This window comes from Coccinella septempunctata, chromosome 5, assembly GCF_907165205.1.
Source record: "Coccinella septempunctata chromosome 5, icCocSept1.1, whole genome shotgun sequence".
Taxonomy (NCBI): domain Eukaryota; kingdom Metazoa; phylum Arthropoda; class Insecta; order Coleoptera; family Coccinellidae; genus Coccinella; species Coccinella septempunctata.
Genome location: NC_058193.1, coordinates 4,320,207 through 4,337,891, shown reverse-complemented (window position 1 = coordinate 4,337,891; position 17,685 = coordinate 4,320,207). Strand labels below are relative to the sequence as shown.

The window sequence follows — 17,685 nt, the reverse complement described above, 5'->3', positions numbered from 1 at the left end:
CCATCAAGAGCGGCAGTAGAACTATGATGAAACTGAATCATCTCCTTTACATGGACGATTTGAAACTCTTCGCATCTACCAAAAACAAATGCAACTGATGCTGAAAATGGTGGAAGGATTCTCTCTAGAAAAATGTCGACTGCTTAACATAACGAGAGGGAAAATAGAAGATGGTACGTTCAAACTCAAGGAAGGTGCAGAAATTAAAGCATTAAAGGAAGGAGACACATACAAGTATCTAGGAATAAAACAGGCAAGAAAAATCAATCAGACCCAGATGAAGAAAGAATTAACGGAGGAGTTCACCCGAAGATTGAGTAGGATAATGAGAACTGGTCTTAACAGCAAGAATCTGATAAAAGCGATTAACACCTACGCTTGCCCGGCGCTGAGCTATTCATTTGGTATTATCTCTTGGACGACCACCGATTTAGCAGCTTTACAGAGAAAAATAAGGACGATGCTGACTAAACACAATAAACATCACCCCAAAAGCTCAATAGAACGGACAGAGCTGCCACGACATCTTGGGGGTAGAGGAATTGTTGATTTGTCCAACCGTATGTTCCAGGAAATTGATAGCTGTCGTTATGGCTGTGCGACACATGAAACTATCCAGCACATCACCGGGGGATGTCAGAAGTTCGCGGGCACGGAGTACAAAAATAGACATGATGCTGTTGCCAAGATTCTTCACCAAGAATTGGCACTAAAACACCAACTTCTAACTTCGAAAAAGGTTCCATATTACAATTACCATCCAGATGCTGTACTGGAAAACGAACATCACAAGCTCTACTGGGATCGCACTGTTCTCACAGACCGGAAAATAACCCACAATAGACAAGACCTCATATTGCTCAATAAGGATGAAGGCACAGCACTATTCATCGATGTGGCAATTCCAAATAATAACAATCTTCTAGATAGACACACTGAAAAAATTTCAAAATACAGAGATCTCGAGGAACAAACCAGAAGACAGTGGAAGCTGCAAGATATAAAGACCATCCCTATTGTCATTTCATCTACAGGCCTGATACCGAAGAAACTACTAGAGAACTTGAGAAAACTTCAGTTGGACGAGAATATTTATAAAGTCATGCAGAAGGCGGTACTGCTGGAAACGGCAGTACGCAAGTACATGGAGAATGCAGAGGAACACCGTCTGCTCCGACAGGAAGTGCGGGTGGAGCAGGAATCCAACCTACAGCAGGGAGCCGAGGAGCGACCCGGACCCGACCACCACCACGAGCCCGAAAACCTGGAAAGGGCTCCAACAGAGCTTAATCCTTTTGATATCTGAGATATCTGGGATAAGTGAATTTTCCTCTGGAGAGGAGTGTGAAAGCCGCAAGGCTAAAGTCAATAATAATAAGAATAATTGAAGATTATTCCGGCCTGCAGATCTTGGGCCGAGACACTAGGGCACAGAATGCAGAAGGCGGTGCATATCATCAGATCCCATGAACTCTAGATGCCTCTTGCAGCTCATCTCTTTTGTTAAGGGACGCTGCAAGGGCCGGACGAAGAACTTCTCCGTCGAAAGTGTGAGGGGTTTTTAGTGAGTAGCCAAACAAGATCTCGGAGTCTCACACTACCTAGAGTGCGGACCCTATGGGTGCCCATAAAGGTTTTTCCCTCACACGAAGGAAAAAAAAAATAATAATAATAATAATAAATCTTTAATCATCCTGTGAGACATTTAAAAATGTATAGGACAAGTCAGCAAATTGCATAGAACGAACATATTCATCTAGCAGAAAAAGAGTGCAAGGAAAAAATCCTTAGTTCCTAAAAAGTATCACAAAGAAATTCATCTACACTATAGTAACATTTCTCGTACAACAATGCCTTTACTGCTGCACGAAAACCCTTTTTGTTGAGAATTTTTATACCTTCTGGTAGTTTATTGAATAACCTGATACATATATAAGTTGGAGATGATTCAAATTTGCTGGTGTTATGCTTAGGTATGGACAACAAGCTTACATTTCTTGTGTTATAATGATGAAAGCTGGAGAGTTTAACATAGAGGTTTTCATTATCCCTAGTGTGGAGAAGACATTTATAAATATAGATACATGGAACAGTCAGAATTTTATGTTTACGAAAGATAGGTTTACAAGATGTTCGTGAGCCAAAACCAAAAATCAAACGTAAGATACGTTTCTGTGCAATGAGTAATCTCATGGAGTCAATTGAGTTGCCCCAGACCTCAATGTTATATGACAGCTGAGAATAAACTAGACCATAATAGACACTCAATAATGCTTCGAGTGGAAGCGAGCTCCGCAGTCTGCGTATAGCGTAAAAAGAAGAGGAGAGGTTTTTACTAACATGGGCAACATGTTCGCACCATCTCAAATTGCTATCGACTATTACACCTAAGAACTTTGTGGAATGTTTGGAACGGAGAACCTCCTTTCCAGAACTCAGACTTAACGGAGAGGACTCTCTCAGTTCGAATTTTATGACTTCCGTTTTATTCACATTAAGTATAAGTCCATTTGCCTGACACCATGATGTGAAGTTTTTCAATAACAATTCACACAGATCAATGAGCTCGCCTAAACTCTTTGCTCTCACAACAAATGAGGTATCATCTACAAATATTACAATTTTGGCCATCTCTATATGTTCCGATAAATCATTTATAAATAACTAGCTGGCCCGGCGAACTTTGTTTCGCCTCAGAGATACATGAAGTTGTATTAACTAACCATTGGTATTTTTTCAAGTAGGAGATATATTAGGCGAAATTAAAGTAGATACAAAATATACAAATAATTTAATTACATTGAAAAAGTTATGTACATTTTTATTTACATGAAAAGACTCAACTTTATTGAAGCGTAACATTATTGTTGTGCATATTTAATTTAACTTTTTGTTTTCAATGTTTCAAAAATTCTCTCATTGTCGTACCTTATGATGAACCACATTTTTAGTTTTTTCCGAGGTGCGAGAATAAATAGAGCAGAAGGTGAAGACCCAACATACAACTGGCCATGAAAAAAACCACACACACTCAAGGGCTGGTCTTGTGATTTGTTAATTTTCATGGCAACGACATACGTTGTTTTGTACTAACCTACACAAGTCCTACTTTTTTTATATACTCAGTGAATAAGCTGTAATGCTTATTGATGAAAATTTTTATTGAAAAGTACAAATTACATATTATACTGTTGCTACAATACAACCTATCCGTAGTGTTAATAGGTACAATATGAGGAAATTGGAATGTAGCCACTGTGTTGAATAAAGAGTTACATTGGCATTAATTGAAGGTTATAAAGTTGAAACTCAAAATATTTTATAACATTTGTATATTTTCAATTAACAAAAAGTTCAACTAACTTAGTGCCATTGGATGTTCAATATTTTTGGTTACTCCTTGAGGAATATACACAAACAAATTGGATGGTTTGCCAACCCTTGAACATGCAACGTACAATTGGCCGTGAGAAAAGCACGGATTTTCCAAATCCAATCCACAAATCGTCATTGTTTGACCTTGTGACTTATTAATTGTCATAGCAAATGCCAAGCGTATTGGAAATTGTAGACGTTTGAATGGGATAGGTGAATCTGAAGGAATCATTGGGATTCGTGGTAACAGTACAACTACACCTTGAAATTTGCCACTTAATATAGTGGCTTCAAGAATATTACCCATGATTTTTTTTATAACCAACCGCGTACCATTACATAATTTTGGTGCATTCAAATTTCGAAGCAAAATTATTGGTGAGCCAATCTTCAATCGCAAGTTGTGTGGTGGCATTCTAGGTAAATCAAGTGAATTTAAAAATTCTACAGGATAGTTGACAATTTCATCTGCATCAACAACAGTGTCAATTGATTTGAATGTAATTTCATTACCAGGCAATGACTGTTGTATTTTGAAATTGATTGCGTCAACATCTAAATTTTTTGCGGCTAAAATAGCTCGCTCACGTAGCAATGCATGATTAGTGAAGTTTCTCTGTAAATCTGGAAAGATACTATTTATTAAATCATCCTAAGTACCCACTATGTTACAAAAATTTTCCGGGAGTTTAATACACCGTCTACCAATATTTCTGGATCTTCCACGAAGACGTGGCATTTTTCGGTGAATATAACGTAGGTACTGTAAGAAAAGACATAACTTATGTTAAAAAGGTATAAAACTGAATTGAGATGAAAACGTAGGTACTGTAAGAAAGTACATAACTTATGTAAAAAAGGTATACAACTGAATTGAGAAACTGGATTGAGATGAAATTTGAATTTAGTAACAGGTCTGAAAAGTTTTTCTGTACCACATTTTATGAATAATGCATAATTTAATTTTTGATCATCACTCCCTATTATTTTCGAATAGTCAATATTTGAAATAAAAACGATTGAAAATAAGTATTATGAAATCATTGAATGAATAAATTAGTATGTTCGAATATTTATTGATTATCTTGCGAGTAAAATTGATAAAAAATCATGTAAAATACTCACTGTGATATCACACTTAGTTTGCAAAACGTATAGTTTTTTACGTATACTTCAAAAACTTTAACACTTTCACAATTAGAATGTCACTTATCCAAACACAATGATAACACTAAATTTTTCTGAATCCGTTCGCAGCTCACCCTCTCACACGGCCTACTATCAAAACACTGTTCAAATATAAGAGACATCACAACAAAGTCGCGTAGTAAGGCCTGGCGTATTCAGGTAGTTTCCGTCCAGAGGCCAATCGAGGGTAGTTCACAGTTGTAAATAAGACCGTTTGACCAATAAAATATCAGGTTTAATCAAAATAAACCGATTTGGTTTGTTTGTTTGCATTCTCTTATATTTGAACAGAGTATAACATATTTATGTCCAAATATCGGCAATTTGGCTGAGTTCCGGCAAAAACCCTCTTTGCAATGACACATTTTTATTGCCCCTAGCCCGACGGCGACGCACGTTTGTATTTAGTGAAATGTGCAAACAAAGAGCAATAAAACGAATGCAGATTTCAGAACAGACCCAAGATTCGTTTGAAGAAGAAATGCCGAAGTATGGAAAAACCTTCAATTTGTACCAGTTAACATTGGGGCACAATAGGCCACTCCAACAAAACAATTAAATATGGCCGCTGGGGACGTGCAGGTCGCAAAACAAAGGATAACAGGAATTCACACTCCTAATCTACCACACAAAACAACTAAAATATGCCTATATCGTTTGAAAATCAATAAAATATCTGCGATGGTATTGATTCCAAGCCTCTGTAAAGACTTAGAAATCGGTTTGTTTACGTCGGTCCACAAGGCTCAGCAGGCAATCAGCTAACCGTGACAGATCGTTGGACTGCCCTAAAGAGAAATATTATCACGTACACCTCACAGCTAAACAGCTTCATGAAAAAAGGATAAAACACCCCAATTATTAAATTAGGACCTCTATCTCTCCACTTTTTTCCAATAAAATAGGAAATCAATGCGATGCGTTATTAGACAAAAAAAAAAACTGACATCTTTCCGTACGGGAAGCGGGTATTTGTGTAGAGGGCTCTACTAAATTCGAATAATATTAGAATAATTTGAATAATTCGAAAATTCGAATATTCGAAAAAAGCATGAAACGAATATTCGAATTGACTCATCCCGAAAATTCCGAGCCCTAGTCTGTAGCCGGTTTCTCACTGACGTCTTTATTAAATAATTGTGATGAATAGCTTATTTATTTGAATCAGGATCGATACCGTATTCATAAAAACCTCCTCTGAAATAAGGCAATATTTTGGTAAAATTTTTGTTAACCTTGAGAGATAGACATATGCTCTCGCCGACTTTTTTGTAGAACTGTTGAAGAGCCACATTTTTGTCATACATTGTATCAATGTAAGTCATATGGTTTTCGCAGCGTACCCAACAAGAGCTTGAAAATTGCAAATTTTCTTACATTTTTGGAATTTTTGTAGATGTCTGAATTTTTTTCAGTGAAAAATATAGCATATGCCACCCGAGAATGATAAAGCATTCTGAGAGTGAAAAAATTTCTGAAATCGGTCCAGTAGTTTTTGAATTAACTAACAAAAATATAAAATTTTAACCTTTAAAGTATAAAATTTCTAAGAAAAATATTTTCCAGTGAACTAAATTGTGATTCTAAACCATCCTCGAGTTCACTGGAATATACACAAAAAATTTCATCAAAATCGGCCCAGCCGTTTAGGAGTTGTGTGACAAAGCCACGAACAGAAAAATTATATATATTACTAGCTGACCCGGCAAACGTTGTTTTGCCATATAAATAATTTCCTAAAAAAATTTAGGTGTGGACTACCCCTAACATTTAGGGGGATGAAAAATAGATGTTGGCCGATTCTCATAGATACCGGATAAGCACAAAAAATTTCATCAAAATCGGTCAAGCCGTTTCGGAGGAGTATGGCAACGAAAACTGTGACACGAGAATTTTATATATTAGAAGATAAGATAAGATTAAGAAGATTAAGAAGATTTGAATAATTCGAAAATTCGAATAAATTCGAATATTCGAAAAAAGCATGAAACGAATATTCGAATTGACTCATCCCGAAAATTCTGAGCCCTAGTCTGTAGCCGAATTCTCACTGACGTCTACTACGGCAGCATCATTATTTGATGCGGGATACGGCTTTATCTTCAACCTACGATATCTTCTAAAGTATTCATCTAAATCAAATTATGTAAAGGGCAATTTTGTTCTTTATTGAATAATTGTGATGAATAGCTTATTTATTTGAATCAGGATCGATACCTAAAGTCAATAATAATAAGAATAATTGAAGATTATTCCGGCCTGCAGATCTTGGGCCGAGACACTAGCGCACAGAATGCAGAAGGCGGTGCATATCATCAGATCCCATGAACTCTAGATGCCTCTTGCAGCTCATCTCTTTTGTTAAGGGACGCTGCAAGGGCCGGACGAAGAACTTCTCCGTCGAAAGTGTGAGGGGTTTTTAGTGAGTAGCCAAACAAGATCTCGGAGTCTCACACTACCTAGAGTGCGGACCCTCTGGGTGCCCATAAAGGTTTTTCCCTCACACGAAGGAAAAAAAAAATAATAATAATAATAATAAATCTTTAATCATCCTGTGAGACATTTAAAAATGTATAGGACAAGTCAGCAAATTGCATAGAACGAACATATTCATCTAGCAGAAAAAGAGTGCAAGGAAAAAATCCTTAGTTCCTAAAAAGTATCACAAAGAAATTCATCTACACTATAGTAACATTTCTCGTACAACAATGCCTTTACTGCTGCACGAAAACCCTTTTTGTTGAGAATTTTTATACCTTCTGGTAGTTTATTGAATAACCTGATACATATATAAGTTGGAGATGATTCAAATTTGCTGGTGTTATGCTTAGGTATGGACAACAAGCTTACATTTCTTGTGTTATAATGATGAAAGCTGGAGAGTTTAACATAGAGGTTTTCATTATCCCTAGTGTGGAGAAGACATTTATAAATATAGATACATGGAACAGTCAGAATTTTATGTTTACGAAAGATAGGTTTACAAGATGTTCGTGAGCCAAGACCAAAAATCAAACGTAAGATACGTTTCTGTGCAATGAGTAATCTCATGGAGTCAATTGAGTTGCCCCAGACCTCAATGTTATATGACAGCTGAGAATAAACTAGACCATAATAGACACTCAATAATGCTTCGAGTGGAAGCGAGCTCCGCAGTCTGCGTATAGCGTAAAAAGAAGAGGAGAGTTTTTTACTAACATGGGCAACATATTCGCACCATCTCAAATTGCTATCGACTATTACACCTAAGAACTTTGTGGAATGTTTGGAACGGAGAACCTCCTTTCCAGAACTCAGACTTAACGGAGAGGACTCTCTCAGTTCGAATTTTATGACTTCCGTTTTACTCACATTTAGTATAAGTCCATTTGCCTGACACCATGATGTGAAGTTTTTCAATAACAATTCACACAGATCAATGAGCTCGCCTAAACTCTTTGCTCTCACAACAAATGAGGTATCATCTACAAATATTACAATTTTGGCCATCTCTATATGTTCCGATAAATCATTTATAAATAACTAGCTGGCCCGGCGAACTTTGTTTCGCCTCAGAGATACATGAAGTTGTATTAACTAACCATTGGTATTTTTTCAAATAGGAGATATATTAGGCGAAATTAAAGTAGATACAAAATATACAAATAATTTAATTACATTGAAAAAGGTATGTACATTTTTATTTACATGAAAAGACTCAACTTTATTGAAGCGTAACATTATTGTTGTGCATATTTAATTTAACTTTTTGTTTTCAATGTTTCAAAAATTCTCTCATTGTCGTACCTTATGATGAACCACATTTTTAGTTTTTTCCGAGGTGCGAGAATAAATAGAGCAGAAGGTGAAGACCCAACATACAACTGGCCATGAAAAAAACCACACACACTCAAGGGCTGGTCTTGTGATTTGTTAATTTTCATGGCAACGACATACGTTGTTTTGTACTAACCTACACAAGTCCTACTTTTTTTATATACTCAGTGAATAAGCTGTAATGCTTATTGATGAAAATTTTTATTGAAAAGTACAAATTACATATTATACTGTTGCTACAATACAACCTATCCGTAGTGTTAATAGGTACAATATGAGGAAATTGGAATGTAGCCGCTGTGTTGAATAAAGAGTTACATTGGCATTAATTGAAGGTTATAAAGTTGAAACTCAAAATATTTTATAACATTTGTATATTTTCAATTAACAAAAAGTTCAACTAACTTAGTGCCATTGGATGTTCAATATTTTTGGTTACTCCTTGAGGAATATACACAAACAAATTGGATGGTTTGCCAACCCTTGAACATGCAACGTACAATTGGCCGTGAGAAAAGCACGGATTTTCCAAATCCAATCCACAAATCGTCATTGTTTGACCTTGTGACTTATTAATTGTCATAGCAAATGCCAAGCGAATTGGAAATTGTAGACGTTTGAATGGGATAGGTGAATCTGAAGGAATCATTGGGATTCGTGGTAACAGTACAACTACACCTTGAAATTTGCCACTTAATATAGTGGCTTCAAGAATATTACCCATGATTTTTTTTATAACCAACCGCGTACCATTACATAATTTTGGTGCATTCAAATTTCGAAGCAAAATTATTGGTGAGCCAATCTTCAATCGCAAGTTGTGTGGTGGCATTCTAGGTAAATCAAGTGAATTTAAAAATTCTACAGGATAGTTGACAATTTCATCTGCATCAACAACAGTGTCAATTGATTTGAATGTAATTTCATTACCAGGCAATGACTGTTGTATTTTGAAATTGATTGCGTCAACATCTAAATTTTTTGCGGCTAAAATAGCTCGCTCACGTAGCCATGCATGATTAGTGAAGTTTCTCCGTAAATCTGGAAAGATACTATTTATTAAATCATCCTTAGTACCCACTATGTTACAAAAATTTTCCGGGAGTTTAATACACCGTCTACCAATATTTCTGGATCTTCCACGAAGACGTGGCATTTTTCGGTGAATATAACGTAGGTACTGTAAGAAAAGACATAACTTATGTTAAAAAGGTATAAAACTGAATTGAGATGAAAACGTAGGTACTGTAAGAAAGTACATAACTTATGTAAAAAAGGTATACAACTGAATTGAGAAACTGGATTGAGATGAAATTTGAATTTAGTAACAGGTCTGAAAAGTTTTTCTGTACCACATTTTATGAATAATGCATAATTTAATTTTTGATCATCACTCCCTATTATTTTCGAATAGTCAATATTTGAAATAAAAACGATTGAAAATAAGTATTATGAAATCATTGAATGAATAAATTAGTATGTTCGAATATTTATTGATTATCTTGCGAGTAAAATTGATAAAAAATCATGTAAAATACTCACTGTGATATCACACTTAGTTTGCAAAACGTATAGTTTTTTACGTATACTTCAAAAACTTTAACACTTTCACAATTAGAATGTCACTTATCCAAACACAATGATAACACTAAATTTTTCTGAATCCGTTCGCAGCTCACCCTCTCACACGGCCTACTATCAAAACACTGTTCAAATATAAGAGACATCACAACAAAGTCGCGTAGTAAGGCCTGGCGTATTCAGGTAGTTTCCGTCCAGAGGCCAATCGAGGGTAGTTCACAGTTGTAAATAAGACCGTTTGACCAATAAAATATCAGGTTTAATCAAAATAAACCGATTTGGTTTGTTTGTTTGCATTCTCTTATATTTGAACAGAGTATAACATATTTATGTCCAAATATCGGCAATTTGGCTGAGTTCCGGCAAAAACCCTCTTTGCAATGACACATTTTTATTGCCCCTAGCCCGACGGCGACGCACGTTTGTATTTAGTGAAATGTGCAAACAAAGAGCAATAAAACGAATGCAGATTTCAGAACAGACCCAAGATTCGTTTGAAGAAGAAATGCCGAAGTATGGAAAAACCTTCAATTTGTACCAGTTAACATTGGGGCACAATAGGCCACTCCAACAAAACAATTAAATATGGCCGCTGGGGACGTGCAGGTCGCAAAACAAAGGATAACAGGAATTCACACTCCTAATCTACCACACAAAACAACTAAAATATGCCTATATCGTTTGAAAATCAATAAAATATCTGCGATGGTATTGATTCCAAGCCTCTGTAAAGACTTAGAAATCGGTTTGTTTACGTCGGTCCACAAGGCTCAGCAGGCAATCAGCTAACCGTGACAGATCGTTGGACTGCCCTAAAGAGAACTATTATCACGTACACCTCACAGCTAAACAGCTTCATGAAAAAAGGATAAAACACCCCAAATATTAAATTAGGACCTCTATCTCTCCACTTTTTTCCAATAAAATAGGAAATCAATGCGATGCGATATTAGACAAAAAAAAAACTGACATCTTTCCGTACGGGAAGCGGGTATTTGTGTAGAGGGCTCTACTAAATTCGAATAATATTAGAATAATTTGAATAATTCGAAAATTCGAATATTCGAAAAAAGCATGAAACGAATATTCGAATTGACTCATCCCGAAAATTCCGAGCCCTAGTCTGTAGCCAGTTTCTCACTGACGTCTTTATTAAATAATTGTGATGAATAGCTTATTTATTTGAATCAGGATCGATACCGTATTCATAAAAACCTCCTCTGAAATAAGGCAATATTTTGGTAAAATTTTTGTTAACCTTGAGAGATAGACATATGCTCTCGCCGACTTTTTTGTAGAACTGTTGAAGAGCCACATTTTTGTCATACATTGTATCAATGTAAGTCATATGGTTTTCGCAGCGTACCCAACAAGAGCTTGAAAATTGCAAATTTTCTTACATTTTTGGAATTTTTGTAGATGTCTGAATTTTTTTCAGTGAAAAATATAGCATATGCCACCGGAGAATGATAAAGCATTCTGAGAGTGAAAAAATTTCTGAAATCGGTCCAGTAGTTTTTGAATTAACTAACAAAAATATAAAATTTTAACCTTTAAAGTATAAAATTTTTAAGAAAAATATTTTCCAGTGAACTAAATTGTGATTCTAAACTATCCTCGAGTTCACTGGAATATACACAAAAAATTTCATCAAAATCGGCCCAGCCGTTTAGGAGTTGTGTGACAAAGCCACGAACAGAAAAATTATATATATTACTAGCTGACCCGGCAAACGTTGTTTTGCCATATAAATAATTTCCTAAAAAAATTTAGGTGTGGACTACCCCTAACATTTAGGGGGATGAAAAATAGATGTTGGCCGATTCTCATAGATACCGGATAAGCACAAAAAATTTCATCAAAATCGGTCAAGCCGTTTCGGAGGAGTATGGCAACGAAAACTGTGACACGAGAATTTTATATATTAGAAGATAAGATAAGATTAAGAAGATTTGAATAATTCGAAAATTCGAATAAATTCGAATATTCGAAAAAAGCATGAAACGAATATTCGAATTGACTCATCCCGAAAATTCTGAGCCCTAGTCTGTAGCCGGTTTCTCACTGACGTCTACTACGGCAGCATCATTATTTGATGCGGGATACGGCTTTATCTTCAACCTACGATATCTTCTAAAGTATTCATCTAAATCAAATTATGTAAAGGGCAATTTTGTTCTTTATTGAATAATTGTGATGAATAGCTTATTTATTTGAATCAGGATCGATACCGTATTCATAAAAACATCCTCTGAAATAAGGCAATATTTTGGTAAAAATTTGGTTATATTAGAATTATATATAAGAATTTATACTTAAATTGTATGATTATTTTTTGTTAATAATTTGTGAGTACTATTTTTGGGTTTCAATGCCCGTTTGTATTCCTATATGCAATAAATTAAAAAAAATAAATAAATAAAATTACATTTAAAGGTTTTTTTTCAGTTAACCTTGAGAGATAGACATATGCTCTCGCGGACTTTTTTGTAGAACTGTTGAAGAGACACATTTTTGTCATACATTGTATCAATGTAAGTCATCAGGTTTTCGCAGCGTACGCAACAATAGCTTGAAAATTGCAAATTTTCGTACATTTTTGGAATTTTTGTAGATGTCTGAATTTTTTTCAGTGAAAAATATAGCATATGCCACTCCAGAATGATGAAGCATTCTGAGAGTGAAAAAATTTCTGAAATCGGTCCAGTAGTTTTTGAATTAACTAACAAAAATATAAAATTTTCCCCTTTAAAGTATAAAATTTCCAAGAAAAATATTTTCCAGTGGACTAAGTTGTGATTCTAAACCATCCTCGAGTTCACTGGAATATACACAAAAAATTTCATCAAAATCAGCCCAGCCGTTTAGGAGGAGTTGTGTGACAAAGCCATGAACAGAAGAATTATATATATTAAGATATAAGATATAAGATATAAGATATAAGATATAAGATATAAGATATAAGATATAAGATATAAGATATAAGATATAAGATATAAGATATAAGATATAAGATATAAGATATAAGATATAAGATATAAGATATAAGATATAAGATATAAGATATAAGATATAAGATATAAGATATAAATAGTAATGGTCCTAGTACCGAACCTTGTGGAACACCGAGTTCAACAGCAAATTCAGAAGAGCACTGATCTCCCACCCTCACAGTTAATTTACGATGGGTCACGAAACTTACAATCCATCCCAAGAAAGTACCCCGAAATCGAAGATTATAAAGTTTACTTTCGAGGAAATTAGGATCAATGGTATCAAAATCTCGCGACAAGTCGAAAAAGAGACCGGCAACAGCATAACCTTCATCCAAAGATGACTAAACGAACTGAATAAAATCTACTATAGCAGTCCCAGTTGACCGTTTAGATCTGAAGCCATGTTGACAGTCGGCAATAACTTGAATTTAACTAAATATGACATCATGCGGTCTAGTATTATTCTTTCTATGACTTTCGAAAATACACTTAATATAGAAATTGGGCGATTGTTGGCCACATCATTCACATCATCCTTTTTGTGTATTGGAATTACAGTTGCTAGCTTGAAACAATTTGGAAAAACGCCATAAGAAACTGATTCATTAACAAGATGCGCGAAATGTTCAGAAATATCACCCGCTATTAGTTTTATTATCCTCACAGAAACCAAATCATGACCAGTCGATTTTTTATTCTTCAATTGATTTATTGCACCGATAACTTCAATCCTATCTACGGGATGGAAGTAGAAAGAATGATTGCGAATAGAAGAGGTTGTACAAATTTGACTTAGTGCATTACCGTAATTCCGTTCTAGGCTCAATTTAGCAATCTCAGAAAAATATTTCGCAAAAGAATTGGCTACATCTACATCTTCAGAAATCCCTTCACCATCAATAATCAATTTAAATTTACTATTATTATTTTTAGTTTTTTTTTGCAGTTTCCATATTCACTATTCTCCAAACCATTTTATTTTTATTATCAGATATTCTAATCATGTGTTCAAAAAAGCTTAACTTAGTCTTCTTTATCATATGGTTGAAAGCATTCTTTGCGTCCTTGTACAGTTTTTGTGATTGACTAGTTTTCAAATTATTGTTAAGCCAATGAAGATGTTTCAATTCTTCACTAGCTTCTCTTATTCTGGGTGTTATCCAATTTTTTGTTATGTTGGTTCTTACATTATTATAAACTAGTGGACAGTGATACTCAATGAGGCTTCTTATAGTGTCAACAAATGTCTGAAACATAATATTTACATCTGAATTTTCATATAAATCTGCTAAGGAATAGTTAGAAACATCTTCAGCCAAGTTCAACAGATTTTGAGTTGACATATTTCTGCACAATTTACGTTGAGGACCATTTTCATGCCTCACTTTATTGTCAACGAAAACATCTAGTAAGAAAGCTTTATGATCGCCAAATTGAACCAGAAATACGTCAGCTTTACAATCTTTCATGTCTTTATTTGTTAGAATATAATCGATTTTTGAGGAGGATGTCTGACATAATATATTTGTGAAAACCCGTGTTGGTTGCGATGAAGTGATTTTCAGTTGGAAACAGTCGAATAAATCATTCAGAAGTTGAGTCTGTTCCGAACTCACCTGAAGATAATCGACATTTAGATCACCACAGAGAAAGATATGGTCGACCTGTTTGAAACAGTGATGTAATATATTCGACAAGTGTGAGATAAATGATTCAAATTTGTCTGAGTGTGATCTGTATACACTGATGACCCCAAATGCACTCTCCCCAATCATTAACTTAACCGCACTACACTCACACAGCATCTCCTCAGTGAACTTCATCACCTTTATTTCCTGAGTGTCCAAACAGTCTCTCACAAAAATAGCGACACCTCCGTGTTCATGATTCACACGGCAGAAACCGGCCACTAGTTTATAGCCAGGAAATTTAACAATTTCCAGGCTCTCCCTCGTACACCAATGTTCAACAATGGAAAATATGTCGGGATTCTTTTCTGTTATCAGAAGTAATATTATATCAACTTTGTTATTAATGGATTGAACATTCAACTGCAATAGTCTCAACTTCAAGACATAAAATCGAAACGTCGGCATTTTGTCTAATTGAGTCTCTGAAATTTCGACCGAAAAGAAACCTCTAATCACTAATACACATCCATACCAAGGTCATCAAAAATATCAAAATTATCAATCGAGGGAAGTAACCACGGACTCGAGAATGAATGATACTACTAGTTTCTTCGAACACATAAAAGAAACGTATGGGAATGATATGGTCACCGATCTAAAATCTTGGCTGAGTTTGAATAAGAAACTGGCACATTATATAAACCACAAAAATTTTGATTTCAAAGATAGTCAATATAATTTTACATATTTCTCTCGACGGTGAGTGTATGTAAGAATAATAATAACTTACAAGAAACATGTATAAATAGTTTTCGAAATGTCTTGTTATTATTGTTGTATGTTCTTTCAGCTGACCTGATGATGGTCCCATGGCTGAAATCGATCGTCTAAGTTTATAATTACCAATAAAGCGTGTTTTACTGATCTACCCCTGATTGTTATTTTCCCTTTGTTGTCAATAATTTTATTTATAGGTAAGATAACTGTATTGCTATACCTGTTGATTGTAATTTTATGTGTAACAATTTTCAATATTTTTCATATACAATTGTGACATCTCTGGATTATTTCGGTTATTTTCATCGTACTCATATTGTTTAAATAAAATGCACGTATTATTTTTATAACCGGCAAACATGTTTTCATTGCAGATTCATATTTTGAAATCTTCTCAATAATTCTTTTTCAATAATTACCGTTTCACCGTTTATTTTTTAAAATTTTAGTAGAAGGATTTTAACTTACCAGCTGAGCTAATCAGGTTTCCCCATACTTGAGACATGGCATAGAACATAAAGAATATGCCGAAAAATCTTGGATAGATTATTTCCGAAGGCACGCCTGTTATTTTCGAGTAGGCCCTTGATATTATAGTAAGATATGTACACTTGGCACACCATAATGGTCCTCCACCTAATCCAACTGCTAGTCCTGCTGGTATCATTGTGTAGAATTTTGGATAAAATTGAGCTCCTATGAACGGCATATAAGTAATGAACGCATAACACATCGTCCATTTTATTGTCATTATGCTGAAAAAAAAGGAATACTTCATTTCAAATCATGCATATTTTCATTTATTATAAGAGTTAATATCTAATATTTGAATGAATTAGAGAAGTAAATAGGTATCTGAAAATAATTGGAAATAATAATCTATATAAACAAAAGGCAATGTATGGAAACTATGTAAGTAGGCATCACGTTCAAACGACTGCACCAATTTAGATATTTTTTTTTGTTCGTTATCGCCAGAACCTGGTTTACGCAGTGAACCGGAAAATAAAACATGGCTTTCCTTTATTGTCCCACCGAGAGAGCAACCATAGTGTTTAATTTATGGGGATTTTGAGAATTAAAAGTTGAGTTAAATCGAGTGAATCGAAAATTTAATCATTGTGATTTGAAAAAATGCTATCAGTGAGGAGTTCAAATATTGGTCGGCGAACGCATGAGACAATTTATTAATCATAGAGACAATGAGACTGAAGAAGAGCGTAGGGAACGATTGGAGGCATAATGAGAGGATCTCTAGCAAGATTGGCTCCAGCTCCAGAAGAATCCATAATATCGATGTCACGCGAGATACACCAATATTTGAACGTTGGCATTTAGATATGATACCACAGTCTATTATGCTGGCAAAATATTGGTATATTTTGTACCTATGAGCACTATTTGTTAATGCTGCAATGCTGAGGTATGGAAACTAAACCCCAAGATTTTTATATTTGAACAAAAAATTCAAATTGACATAACTGACAAGGCCACTTGAACCAAAAAGTATCAACAAAGTAATCAACAAGAGGGTTCACCCTATCGTTTTGGCCAGTTGCGTGTCAATGCCCTTGAATATTTCCTGGTTTAGTGGAAGGGACGAAAATGAAAGCAGTTGTTCGTTCTGTTCGCAATTCCCAATCTGATTGGTGGCCCAGATTCTCGTTTGACTGTAGTGAATCTGAGCGCAGTATTGCTGGCGAGTAAGGTCTCCCCACTTCAAGGCTAAAATTCCATGCACTCGATCTTCCCTTCGGCAAAGTGAAACCGCTTGTTGATACTCTTTGCCTGAACCACTGAATTCGTTACTTTCACTGCAAAAACTTCCATGGAAATATATTTTGCAGAATATTCAGCATTACAACAGTGTGTTGTGAGGAACTAGGTTTCAATTTAACTTTTAATGTATTTGTCTTTTCTTACACATTGATCATAACATAATACCTTCAAATATGGAAATTCTGTTGCGTCTCACAAACGAAGTTTTTTTCATTTATTTATGTTCAACATAATAGATTCAAGGACAAATTTATCACCTTACGGGTGCATCGTTACCACCAGTTAACGGTGAATAAAAATTTCTGCGGATGTATTTCCTTGGAAATTCTGAAGATGAAGTGGATAAACTTTGTGCTACCAATCGTGTAGCGTGAAGAGAAATCATCGAGCAATTGAAACAACTTTTACATAAACACAATCAATTGGTACAATTATTGTTCAAAACCTCCTTAGAAATTATGTCATCTAACGAACATAAATTACTAATCAGAACAGATAGAAGGCAAGCTGGAAAACATAATTCAATGTATCAACGATGAATG

General features: G+C 34.9%; 1 protein-coding gene across 3 annotated transcripts in view; it reads right to left on the bottom strand.

The window, feature by feature from the left end:
• Nucleotides 1–17,685, bottom strand: part of LOC123313066 (UNC93-like protein) — a 270,739-nt gene that overhangs the window by 74,962 nt on the left and 178,092 nt on the right. For all 3 annotated transcript variants that reach the window (XM_044897761.1, XM_044897760.1, XM_044897762.1), the window contains one exon: nt 15,833–16,119. In XM_044897761.1, coding sequence (XP_044753696.1) covers nt 15,833–16,119 — 287 coding nt within the window. The remainder of the gene's footprint in view (nt 1–15,832; nt 16,120–17,685) is intronic.